A 12,309-nucleotide genomic window follows, 5' to 3' on the forward strand; every position below is an offset into this window, starting at 1 on the left:
ATGTGAAGAACATAAAAGGACCTGGTTGGAGTATTGAGGACCCTAGTTTTATTTGCGAGGGACACCCAATTATAGACACATAGTGCCACATTTTTAATTGAAGTATTACCATTCACTATATCTCTAATCCTGATGAAGGCGAGGGAAATAAGCAAGTCAAAACTTTGACAGCATAGTTGATGTTTGGATAATGACTGGGAGATGAGGAGTCATTTGAAGAATTATGACTAAAGGTTCTGCAGATGGAGAAATGGATACTACTGGACTCTAATTTTAACTCCCAATATTACGTATTGCCTAGGGACTAGGGAACTTGATATTGTATGTTTTTCAACTTTGGGAGGGTTGTTGAGGAAATCAGGTGTGTTGAAGCCGAAAGTGACTGTAAATTTGGGTCATAAATTTCTTTTTTAAGTCTAGTTTTAGTCCCAGATCGTGTGCTCATTTGGTGTGAACAGTTTCCCTACCATTATTGGTTTTGTGATATTATGAAGTGGCTTAGGTGCAAGGTAGCTTTAATAGGCCATCCATGTTAGTTTAATAAATTGGCAGGCGACACCCAGCACTGGGCAGCTATGGGAAAAAAGGCTCAAATCGTCTGATCGGGGCTTTGAACCGTAAACCAGCAGTTCAAGTCAAGTCAATTTTATTGCATCAGATTAATTAAAACCATCTCAATTATTGAGCATTCGGTTTTTAAAACTAAGTACAATCCTAAGAGGACATTTAAAAAGACATGGTAGACATAAAAATTAGGTCCTAGTGACCTCCGTATCCAGTATTAATGAGTGATTGGAATCTGAAAATACATTTTATAAGTTGACAGTTCACCATAGTGTCCTCTGGGGTTAGATAGGTGTGATTGCTTGCCTGCATGTACATATACCTCTGTCTTTAAAGAATGTTTTCAATAGTTTGCATCTTGCTTGTTTTAGTCTTGGGCAGATGCAAACTAGATGGATTAGGTCTTCGTTTGGAGCACCACCCAACCTGCAGGCTGTTTCCACGTTTGCCGTCCAAGGTGGACACCCCGCTAACGACAGGAATGACCCCAGCCTTAAGGGAAGGAATTTCAGTTTCATAACAACTGAATAGGGGGATCCAAAGTGGGATGCAGGTTTCAACGTTTTATGGGTGTTAATTTGCAATTACTGACCACAATATTGTGTTGATGGAATCTTCAGAGCTCTGTAGCCTGTAACAGCACCCGGTGAAGGCACACTGCCCGGCGATGACTTGCTTTGTAAGACCAAATCCTAAACGAATCTGAGCCGGTGATGTACATCAGCAGTTGATTTTTGTGATAAACAATGCAGCAACAGAGTTACCGGTTTCTTGGCAAGGTTGGCAGTCAGGCATGTGATTGAATGGGCACAGATGAGAGTCAACTGTTCTGATGAGGCGTTTAGAGCAGTTCTATGCATGCTCAATTCTGTTGACAAGGAGGCTCACTTTGGTTGTTTTGGTTGCTTTATGCTGGAGTTTGAGGCAACCTGATTGGCTCCAATAGGTTGAGCTGAATCTCTCAACATTATAGGCTTCCAGCTGAGTGTGAAACAGGCTTCTTTGTCAGAAGGAGACCTTGAAATCGGGGTGGGGCAGTTGTGTTAATGTTTTTTCTCCCCAATGGTTGTAATGAAGTTATTGCGTGTTACATTTGCAGCTTATTCAGAGAGATGACTCAGAAAGTTCACCTGTGGTCTTTTTACTTCTGCTTTTAAAAATATTTTTAGAGTATTTTTAAAGGCTAACATTCTAGAGAGCCTTTAAAAATTCTCTGGGTTGGCCTGGAGTCCTCCCGGCTAAGGCAATGGGTGGCGTTTGAACAACTGTCTTTAAAGCGCAAAGTAGGAATCAAGCAATGCAAAACAGAGGATACAGTTTTATCACAGACCATGCGGATGTTGAAAAGCAAGCTGGAAGGCTACTCAGTTTAGACTTAGATCCAGGGCAGGGGAGAATGGACCCACTGCTAAAAAGTAACTTTAAAAATGTGTTTCTTTATTTTAAAAAAGGCATTTTTTTAAAGTGACGTTGTTAACCATTAAACAATTAAAGCATAGGGAATGTTATCTGAAGAGTATGTATAGTGGTATATTTTTCAGTATCGGTATTATCCATAGAATCTCAACCTGAAAGTAATATTTGAATGATATTCAATCTTAGCTGCTGCAAGGCCAAACCCAATGAATATTACTAATTCATCAAAGGAAAAATGTGAGGGCTTTCTGGACTTCTTCGAAGAGAAGATAAAAATAATAGAACTCTCGCTGGGACTCAATTCTAGTAACCAATACAACTGTTGTCTAACCCAGAGAAAGGAGAACAACAGGTCAACTTTCTAAGAAATCACACAGTCTGACCCTTTCTGGCTGAATATCATTAACACATCCTTGGCATGAGGAATGGCCCAGGAACCCTAAGAGTGGGTCAGGTAATACTACTTGTAAGAAAGCAAACAGCAGATCCTAGAGACCGAAACAACTTCAGCCCCGTAACAACTTTTCCATTCCTGGCCACCACATTGGAAAGTTGTAGAATAACAGCTCTATATCTTCCTGAAAGAAAATGAACTGCTGGACAACCTACAATCTGGCTTCAATGGTGTACTGAAACAGCAACCATGGAAATAATCAATGACTCCCAGTAAATCTTAGATGAAGGCGATTGGTGCCTACATACTCTCCTTCATCTGTCAGCGACCTTTGACATATGTCTCCTTTATGAGAATTCTCAAGGAAAGGGTAGGCATAAATGGATCATCCCCAAGTGCTTCTCATCATTTCTGGAAAATTGCAGTCACCAAATCAATTGCTAACTTCGTCTCTGGCCCATCAGACCTGCACCAAGGATTCCCAATAGGCCTATACTCTCACGCTCTCCATTCAATATCAACATGGACCACTGGTCCATATTCTAAGAAATTCAGGTATCAATTACCATTTCTACTCAGATGACATGCAGCATTGTACAAATATTTCCTCCACAAAGGATGTCAAGATCCTGTCCAAAGTCCCAATTGTATCTGATCCTGGACATCCACCCACCACTTAAAACTCAACCCGACAAAAACATAATTACTCTTCTTAATGCCAATAATGCCACACATTGGTGATACCCCAGTACAAGCCTAGCCCTCAGAAAAATCTGTCCTACACTCCATCCCAATCATCTTGCACCTTGAGAAACCTCTACGCGTCATCCTGAACAAACACCTGAACCTAGAAGCAAACATTAACCCCATGGCAAAAGGCACACAATTTAATCAAAGACTGCTCACAGGGCTACAACAATTCATCCCAGAACACGATTTCAAACAGGTACCTTAAGACCTAATTCTATCTACCTAGATTGAACAATGGTAACTTCATACAAAGTCCATCTGGCCCACTTCAAGGCAACCTTTCACGCATTAGCCAGACGTCTCAGGAGCAAAAGAATTTGACCATATGTCATTCGGATCTCACTGAACTGGTTACCAGTCGAAGCAAAAAGTAGATTTAATTTAGCTTCCATCACTCAAAGGTTAATAGACGCAGGAATTCCAAGCTATATCGCAAGTAACTTACAGATTTCAGGTAATCAGCACCAGCTAAGGAGTTCTGGATCTCTCCTCCTCTTTATCCCATCGATGAAGAAGTCTAAGACGATTGAACAGTCCATTCTGGAAGCACTTCCAGACTCTGGAACTTCATCCCCCAGAGCTCAAGACAGGGTCCTCCTTTAAATGTAATCAAAATTAAACTGAAAACGCTGCCTCCTCACTGGTAACTCACACACCTCCCAGATAGAGAGTTGGACTGCTTCTAATTCCCCCAAATGCAGCCTTGCGCTATAGATTTTTTCTCTTTTCTTTGAGAAACTTGGATATGGAAAACTCTACTACTCCTCTCCCCCCCCCCCATCTGATCTTTTTAAAGTAATAACTCTTGATGTCAAAATACACCCACAATGATATATGTCCTTCCTTTCTCCAACAATCAAATAGTTTTCGGTGAGCCGGTTCAACCATACAGATAGAGAAGAATACATTCATGCTTGTTTTTCTTGCACCTGCATTTGTTTACTGGTAACATTTATGTAAAGCACTTTTTCACCCTTAGGGCATGTCTGCAAAACAGAAAAACTGCAAAATAAACTAGCCAGGGATGGCGGCTCCAATTTTGGGGTGGTGGGGCAATGCAGGGGGGAGGGGTAACGGGAGACGGGATGAGGCGAAAATATATATTTTTTAAAGTTACCTGCTCCCGCGGCCGCCGCTTCGGTGCTCCCCTTCCAATGCTGGTCACGCTTCACATGCTCTCAGGAGGCAATCACAGCGCTGCTCTCAGGCTGGTAACACCAGCATGAGAGCAGCGCTGTGATTGAGCGGGCTGACTTGATGCTTGCTCAGGCCCCGGGAGCCTGAGGCTTTTCTCCAACCCAGCTGTACAACACAGTTGGGTTAGAGAAACATGAGTGCGCTTGTCTGTTTGGCCACCCTGAGATGGCTGGCCAAACAGACATGCGCATTTACAAGTGCCCAGACACTCCTCCATGACTGTGATGCTCGGCAGGATGGCCCCGCCCGCCCTAACCTCGGCTGTGTGTAGTGAAAAATAAAATGATAATAAAGTGGTTTTATTATCATTTTATTTTTCAGTGGGGTGACGCTTCTCTGCCATAACGGAGGAGCCGCCCACCCCTGAAACTAGCTCAAAACTAGAGAAGGAAACCTCTATGTTTATCACCATAGTAGGCCAGTAGCCACATTACATGTGGACCATAAAGTTCCGACCAAGGCACTAGCTGATAGGCTTTGCTTTGTCATATACTTGAATACCCATGCTAACCTGGTAAGGTGCATAGTAGACAAAGGATTTCAAAGTCAGCCTTCTGAGCCCACACTACCACTTCTCACCTAATGTCAAACTATCTGCTCGCTGGGACTCGTGGCTAGGTGTTCCAAATCTCAACAATGCAGTACACTTGACATGCCTCACATTGAATCATATCTGCTGTCTCTGGGCAAATGTATACATTAACATGTAACATTGTTGAATGACCTTTAATGGACCATCATAGTAACATCACTGAGGGCGCAAAACAGAACCCCAAATTCTCATTTGACAGGTCCCTTACAGTAGGGTGCCACCAACCAACTGTCTATTACATTGATTTTAAAACCCCCAGGAATTGCCTTTCATAAAGTGCCACAAAATGAAGCCATCTGACCGAAAGCCAGCACACATGACTTGTTGCTTCACACAAATGCTATTCTGCTTACTAAATACTTTTAAATGCCTTTGGACAGTGCTTCTAGCCTAACAATGGATTCTGATCAATAAAGCATTCTATATATGGAAGATCTTTACCGCATATAACCACAATTAACGGTCAGTTATTTTTCAAAGCAATTAATATAATGTCTTTCTTAGATTTATTTATTTATTTTATTTCTGTTTATTGAGAACATCTGTGGAGACAATCAGGATATTGCAGCCCATCACCCACATTTTCACATCGAGAGAGAAGCAAGGGTTCCATACAGCCTGTACATAACATCTTCTAGTCCAGAAGCCTAGTCTTTCGTAGATTTATTGAATATTTATTGGATAGTCCTTTAGACCTGTATGGGAATTTTAGACCGATGATACAGAAAGTTCAACAGAGCATGTGATCACTTGCGAACCACGGCTATAAGTAACCAAGGGGCTGATGGTCTCTTCACACACCCAACCCAGGGATGTGTCATTTACACACCGACTGGTTTACAATTTATGATGCGACCTATGTCCTAATAATTGGCCCTGGACATGGTCTATTCACAGGGAATCACAAGACAACTACCCGGGGTGACGGCTTGCAAGGGCCAGCAGTCTTCCATCCCTGTATTTGCAGTCCCAATGGGAGACATTAAAAAAAAAGAATAGCACCTGTCCCTTTCATGGACAATGGCTGTTTTTAAATAAAATGTTACTTCTAAATATATGTCCACTCAAGGGAATTGTACAGCTCTGTAACCTGGGATACTCTCCAAACATCCTGTGAACATTATGTTCTTGACACAAGCTGGAAAGCCTACACCAGATCTGAACAAGGTGTTACCCTCAATGTGTGTGCTCAAAGGATGGCTGTGTGTATATATACCTTTCAAGTTGTAAAGTTGCTTTATTTTATTTGGCCTCTTGCTCCATAGATCAAAACAGCCTCACTGGTTGCTAGATAGAAACCATTGGAGCATTGAAAATTGTGATTTCATTTTCACCAAATAATTCTTAGACTTAGGTTTTTTTATTCCTAGATTGCAGAAACATATGCATTCCTGCCAAGAGAGGCTGTGACCAGGTTTCTAATGAGCTGTACAGAATGCCAGAAGAGAATGCACTTTAATGCCAATGGACTGGAACCTAAAGGTAAGAGCAGTGCAATTTGGATGGGTGGAAGAGGGTAATGAAGGATTGTTGGCCTAATCAAAGCATGCTGATAACTTAAATACATATGAAAATGTGTATCTTAAGATAATACAGTTTAATATTCATATATACATGACATTTGTATACATATAGCCAGAATATTTCTCTTGCATAGCTAGAGAAAGGTTAACAGGGAGAGCGAACATTCTAGTAATTAAGGACCTAAGATGGAAAGTGTAAGGTTTGCAAATGTGGATACCAGACCTACTCTTCTTTAACAGCAGGCATATCCTAAGATGCTGTACTTAGTGAGACAGTAGTATAGCTGAATTAATCTGAGAACAGGCCTGTGTTTCCCACATGGAAGCTATCAGTATAATGGTGTTTTCAGTGGTTTGAACTTCTATACCATTAAATTTACCAGAAAGAGAAGAATTGGTCCAGAAGAATGCTGTCTCCCGTGGTCATGTGTCTGTTTGTCTGGTGCAGCAGTTTGGAGTCTTGTGGATTTTAAGCACAGACAGACAAATCTACATCTGGTCGAGCCTCTGTAAGCTGACATGTTCCAGAATGGTAGCTGTAGTTCCATTCCCGTGGCTCTTACACATCTCAACTTTATTCATTAATTATTTCACCCATACAACATAGGGATTGACAGTGAAATTAGGCCTGGGCGGAGTTTGCTGGGGTCCGCTACGCAGAACTCTGCGAAGCGACCAAAAAACTCAGCTGCGCTACATGGAGTTCCGCAAGCAGCGAAGTGCATTAGTTTGCGCTGTTCACGCTGATTTTTTGAACCGGATGTTTGTCTCACTCTGGAAAATCAGCGCGAACAGCACCATGTGCAGAGCAAGTGGGCACTGCTTCTTTCTGCCACTGGAGTAGAACATCTACAGGCAGCTTCCTCAACGCGAACAGAAGGTTTCTCAATGCGAGCGGTCGCGGGCATCTACGACCGCCCGCATTGAGAAATTTCGCTGGGAGGTGGTCTGGAGTAGGATTTTCCTCACTCGCGCTCAGCAACTTAACGTTGGTGAGCGTGAGCGAGGAAAAAACTCCAATCTGCTACGTGGAGCGGAGATTTTCGGAACTCCGCACTCTGCGCGAAGCAGGAAAACTCCTCAAACTTCGCGAGCAGAGCAGAATTTCACACCCAGGCCTAATTGAAAATGACATGGATTGTAGTCAATCTGACAGAACAACCTCCTTCCAGCAAGGGTCCATTAGGAAGAAGTGTAGTAGCTGTAAAAAATGTACATTACGATTAGACCTTTCAGTTTAATTGGATGGAAAATTCAGACGTAATTTCAAGTTTCAGGATTCCATTGTAAACCACAGTATCTTCTCTGAGATGTCACACGCAAGAGAATGGCAGCTATGCAAGGAAGCATCTGTGAAGAACCTTGCACAACAGATTAGCACTATAAAGGAAACAATTATTCATAGATTTAATCTGTGGAGCGCTTTCATTCCAACACATTTAACCAATACCAAAGTTACGCACTTGAAAACTTCAAAAAACGAGACACCAAAGTTTGTATTGTGCAAGTTAAATTCCTTAGTCACTCAATAGCAGTTTAAAAAAAATATATAGCACTGGAGGTTGAGCTTAGGTCATCGGGTGTTGTTGAGCATATCAATGCCTTGATAAAATAAAAGATCTTTGGTGAAATCTTGTTTCCTTTCCATTGTGTACCTTATTTCACTCAGTTTCAACTGGATTTGTGTTGTCACTTTGTTAGAGTTTGGTGCACTCTAGTAGCATCAGTTTATCCAACTGGAATCTGACCTGGTCCCTGCTCTTTTTCTGTCTTCTGTATCTCAGAAATTGAGTCTCCTTCTTCACTGGACTCGGGGGTCATCGACTATAACATGCCCTTGACTGCCACATACTTGAAGCACATGAAATTGCAGGTTATGAGCTCTCAGGACCAGGTGGGTACATTTTTCTGTTATTTTCCTCTATTGTGATCAGTGCCAGTATGTTGCCACGCTTTGTTGTAGTTCATGGTCATCAACTTGTAAACCGCCTGGTTTTAGAATGGTTGCAGCACAAATCCTTGCTTTGTTCGACACAGACTTATAAATGTATTTATTTATTAAGTTTTATATAGCGCAAACATGACCCAAGCGGGTATCAGAGAACTTTACAGGTGATGTGAAGTAAGTAACATGTAAGAGAAAGAGGTACAAACTGTGAAAAACAGCAAATTGTGGAAAGTAACAAAAAAAACATAAATCCAACAAGGCAAAAAAGATACATATGGAAGGAACAAGAGTCCAGGATAATACAATTAGGCTAGCAATTTGTTCATAAGTATTTATTTCCCTTCTTTTTTGAATGATGCAGTAGAAGGGATCAGTCTGATTTCAGGTGGAAGGGGGTTCCAGATCTGTTTTTCAATATTTATTTTTTCAAGAAGGATCTTTCTTGCGTGTGAGGCATTGCAGGAGTGCAGCATGTCATCGCTCCATCAGAAGAAAGACATTAGAGAAATTTAGCAGGGTGATCAGTGTACATGGACACATCTGTTCTTTGTACTTACCGACTTAGTTGGCTGTGCAGAACAATATTTCCTTATTAGCATATCCACAGAGACGGGTTGACCTAAATGGAAATAGAATCATTCACTTATTGAAGGTTATTTGTGCTCAATCAGGGTCTTTCTCCAATTGTAGTCCCTCCTTCCACCTCAGGGATCCCCCAATTGGCTTTTCTAGATCCCCATGGCACGCCCCCTAAACCTTTATCATTTACTTTATTTCAAAGTGTCCTCTGTCTTCTTTCATTCTGAATCATTATTATGCAAACAGTGGTCAGAATCCAAAGGGTCAGCACATCTAGTAGAGAAGGGTTCTCCAAAGTCGGTCCTGGAGGGCCAGATCCATGCCAGATTTTTAGCATATCCCCATTTAGAAAAATGTAGTTATCTTAAAAATCAGGCATGGATCCGACCATCCAGGACCGACTTTGGAGAACCCTGTAGTAGAGTATGGTTTTTTACCTGATAGACGTCCGGACCTAGATGTTGTCCTGCAGTCTTTTACACAAATCCATCAGCATCGGAGATGTTGTTTACTGCTGTAGGCTGCTGGTTGCCTAGATTACCCACAGTGATGAACTGCTACCCAGGAGCACCCTAGCTGGCCTTTGGCAACGTGGCTTCTGCAGTCTGACTAAACCACAATAGAACGTGCCAGATGTGGAGTCTTTCACCAGCCCAAAGTACAGTAATGGTGACAAGCATTGGCAAAGCCAATAAGTCTCATGTATGTGAGAGCTATTGGCATTCTCAATGTGCTTTAGCCATGTTGTACAGCAATGTGGCTGCTGTGCGGCATGGCTGAAAGTAAAGAAAAAAGTCAGCACTGGTCGCATCATAGCGCTACTAGATGTGCTGACCCCATGGATTCTGACCACTGTTTGCATAATAATGAGACTGAAGAAAGGAATGTATGAATGTGCTCAAGCATTACCGGACTGCAAACACTTTGAAAGAAAACTCTTCTGTGTACGGTGCGAGGATAAGCATGTCTAGGAGGTGTGTGGTGTGTGGATTCCCTCAGATTCATATAATGTGTATGTTTGTCAAAATCTTTGACGGCTGATCTGTCAGTTTTCTCTTGTCTGAGGCACGGTGTAGTTGAGTAGCTCTCCATTTCTCTTGTGAAATTTCCATGTCTTCTGTTCTTTGGAAATGAGTACTGCTTCATCCTTCCGGATATTATGTTAGAAGCTTAACAAACCAAAAAATGGTAGCTCTCCTGATTCCCTCTTCTGCATCTATGTGTGCAGCATGGGCGACATAAAATACATGGTTCTTGATACAAGCAGGGCTGTCATTGAGTCTCAACCAATCTCATCTATCGAGCAGGACCAGTGAGATATCTTTGATGCCAGCATCACTTTCTGGGATTCTTCTAGCAAAAACTGCAGCTAACCGGAGGATAAACTTTGTTGTGGAGCAAGTCTCACTGATCTTCCAAGCGGACTGGAACTTTTATGAGGTCTGGATTGACCTGAGTACTTTCCTTTTTCTTTTGCTTCAGATTTGCCATTTTGACTTAATGCCTGATCGCCTCTCATTATCCCAGAGGACAAATCTCGGGAACATGTCCTACAGGGACAAAAGGATATTCCCCCGCACACACACAGTAGGACATTTAGGAAGGAAATATTATTTGAAATAGTTCTTAGGTGGCACTTTACTCCTCTCCCTTCACATTATGTTGATGAGAAGAGATCTATCAAATGTTTTCGAGACTGTAATCATCAAGGCACACTCACAAATCTTCTGGGTCCATGTCCAAAATTGACAAGATGTTGGGGGACTATATTTTATTACTGGGACTGACTTTGCTGAAAGTCCGTTGGTTGTACTCTTGCGGGCCCAGTCAGAAAGCATAAACCATTACATACAGCTAAAGGGAAGACAAATTCCTTTCTATTACTGGCAGTAAAACATGCCATCCTTACGTTGTAGGGTAGAACAGATGCGCCTGGCTGTAACATGTGCCTGCTGAATATATGAGGTCTATTGAGTGTGGACATATTAGCATTGCTTTTAAGGGAACAGTCAAGAGTTTCAGAGAATATGGCGATTTGTGCTTCATTTTCTGGCCCAACACTGCACCTGCGCGACGTCCCCGGACACTGGTAGCGCTCCATGTGATAGATGAAGAAAGACTGAATGGAGTCCCCCTCTCGACAGAGAAAGCCTCCTAAAAGACAGATGACCACAGATGATGCTGATGATGCATTAACTGATAAAAAAAAATGCTACCTAGGTTATATGTGGGAGTCGGTTTGTTCTGGGAGCAGGAGCAATGTTCATTCTCTAATATCAAATTGTATCTGACAGCCAGATTATGTTGTTTATTTTTAACACTTCAATAAAAATGACTGCAACTTAAAAAGCCCAAATGTGTTCTGCAAATTCTACTTACTACTGATAGAGGATGTCTACAGGCCCCATTATTTATTGGGAACTGTATAGGCTAGATGAAGAAATTGGTCATCTTTGTGCACAATTGCTTACAGTAATTCTATCTAGGAGACTTTGTTAAAAACTCGTCCTTTTCATTCATTCTCGTCATTTCATTTAAAGCCATTTCTGTGGTTGCATGTTACTATATAAAGACCATTACATCTAGCTGCCACTAAACCAAAGTCTCTTCATCGAGTTATCACTGCGTCAACTAGGTAGGTGTCACTACATAAATCACTATATCAACATTTTTACCACTACTCCTTATGATAATCTTAGTAATGATCTTGACTCCTGCTGCTAAACCTATCCCTAAACTCAATCTAAAAAGTCTCCTAACACTAACACCAATACTCACATCCCTACCCTGTGCCTCACCAATCTGACCCTAACCTTAACACTAGGGTCAGATTAATCCCAATCCTACACCTAAACGTAACACTAAGGCTAACCCTAAACCGCAACAATAAACTGAAGAGTATGTCTACCGCTTACTCTAACCCTAACTGGAAGCCTACCCGTTACCATATCCCTAAAGCTATCTCTGAATTTAAACCCAAGCCAAACTATGATCCAACCCTAAGGCTAAAAATACACTTAACGTTTGCCATAATCCTAACTGTAATATTAGCGCTTTCCATAGCTCTTAACCACTGCTAACACTAACTCATGTGGCGTAGCCAATGTAGCAATAGGGAGATGAACAGATACTGTATGTAGTGGTAATGGCGTCTATGAAAGTGGACATGGATGTGGTGAATTTAATGTAGTCCGAGTGTATGTTTTATCCGTTGTTATCCTTTGTTTCCGCAAGTGTGGCTCACTTGGCCCAGAAAGTGTGAGACACAGTGTGCATTACAACCTTCACTTTTTAACCTTCTTCCATTCCTTTACACATATTAAAACTTTTCTGAGCAAAACTTGGT

The 12,309-nt window shown here is 41.7% G+C and overlaps 1 protein-coding gene across 2 annotated transcripts in view; it reads left to right on the top strand.

Annotated features, from left to right (window-relative positions):
• Positions 1-12,309, top strand: part of NOL4L (nucleolar protein 4 like) — a 463,439-nt gene that overhangs the window by 170,024 nt on the left and 281,106 nt on the right. For both annotated transcript variants that reach the window (XM_085619487.1, XM_085619488.1), the window contains exons 3-4: positions 6,284-6,395; positions 8,221-8,330. In XM_085619487.1, the coding sequence (XP_085475613.1) occupies positions 6,284-6,395; positions 8,221-8,330 (222 nt within the window). The remainder of the gene's footprint in view (positions 1-6,283; positions 6,396-8,220; positions 8,331-12,309) is intronic.

This window comes from Triturus cristatus, chromosome 7 (genome assembly GCF_964204655.1).
Source record: "Triturus cristatus chromosome 7, aTriCri1.1, whole genome shotgun sequence".
Lineage (NCBI taxonomy): Eukaryota > Metazoa > Chordata > Amphibia > Caudata > Salamandridae > Triturus > Triturus cristatus.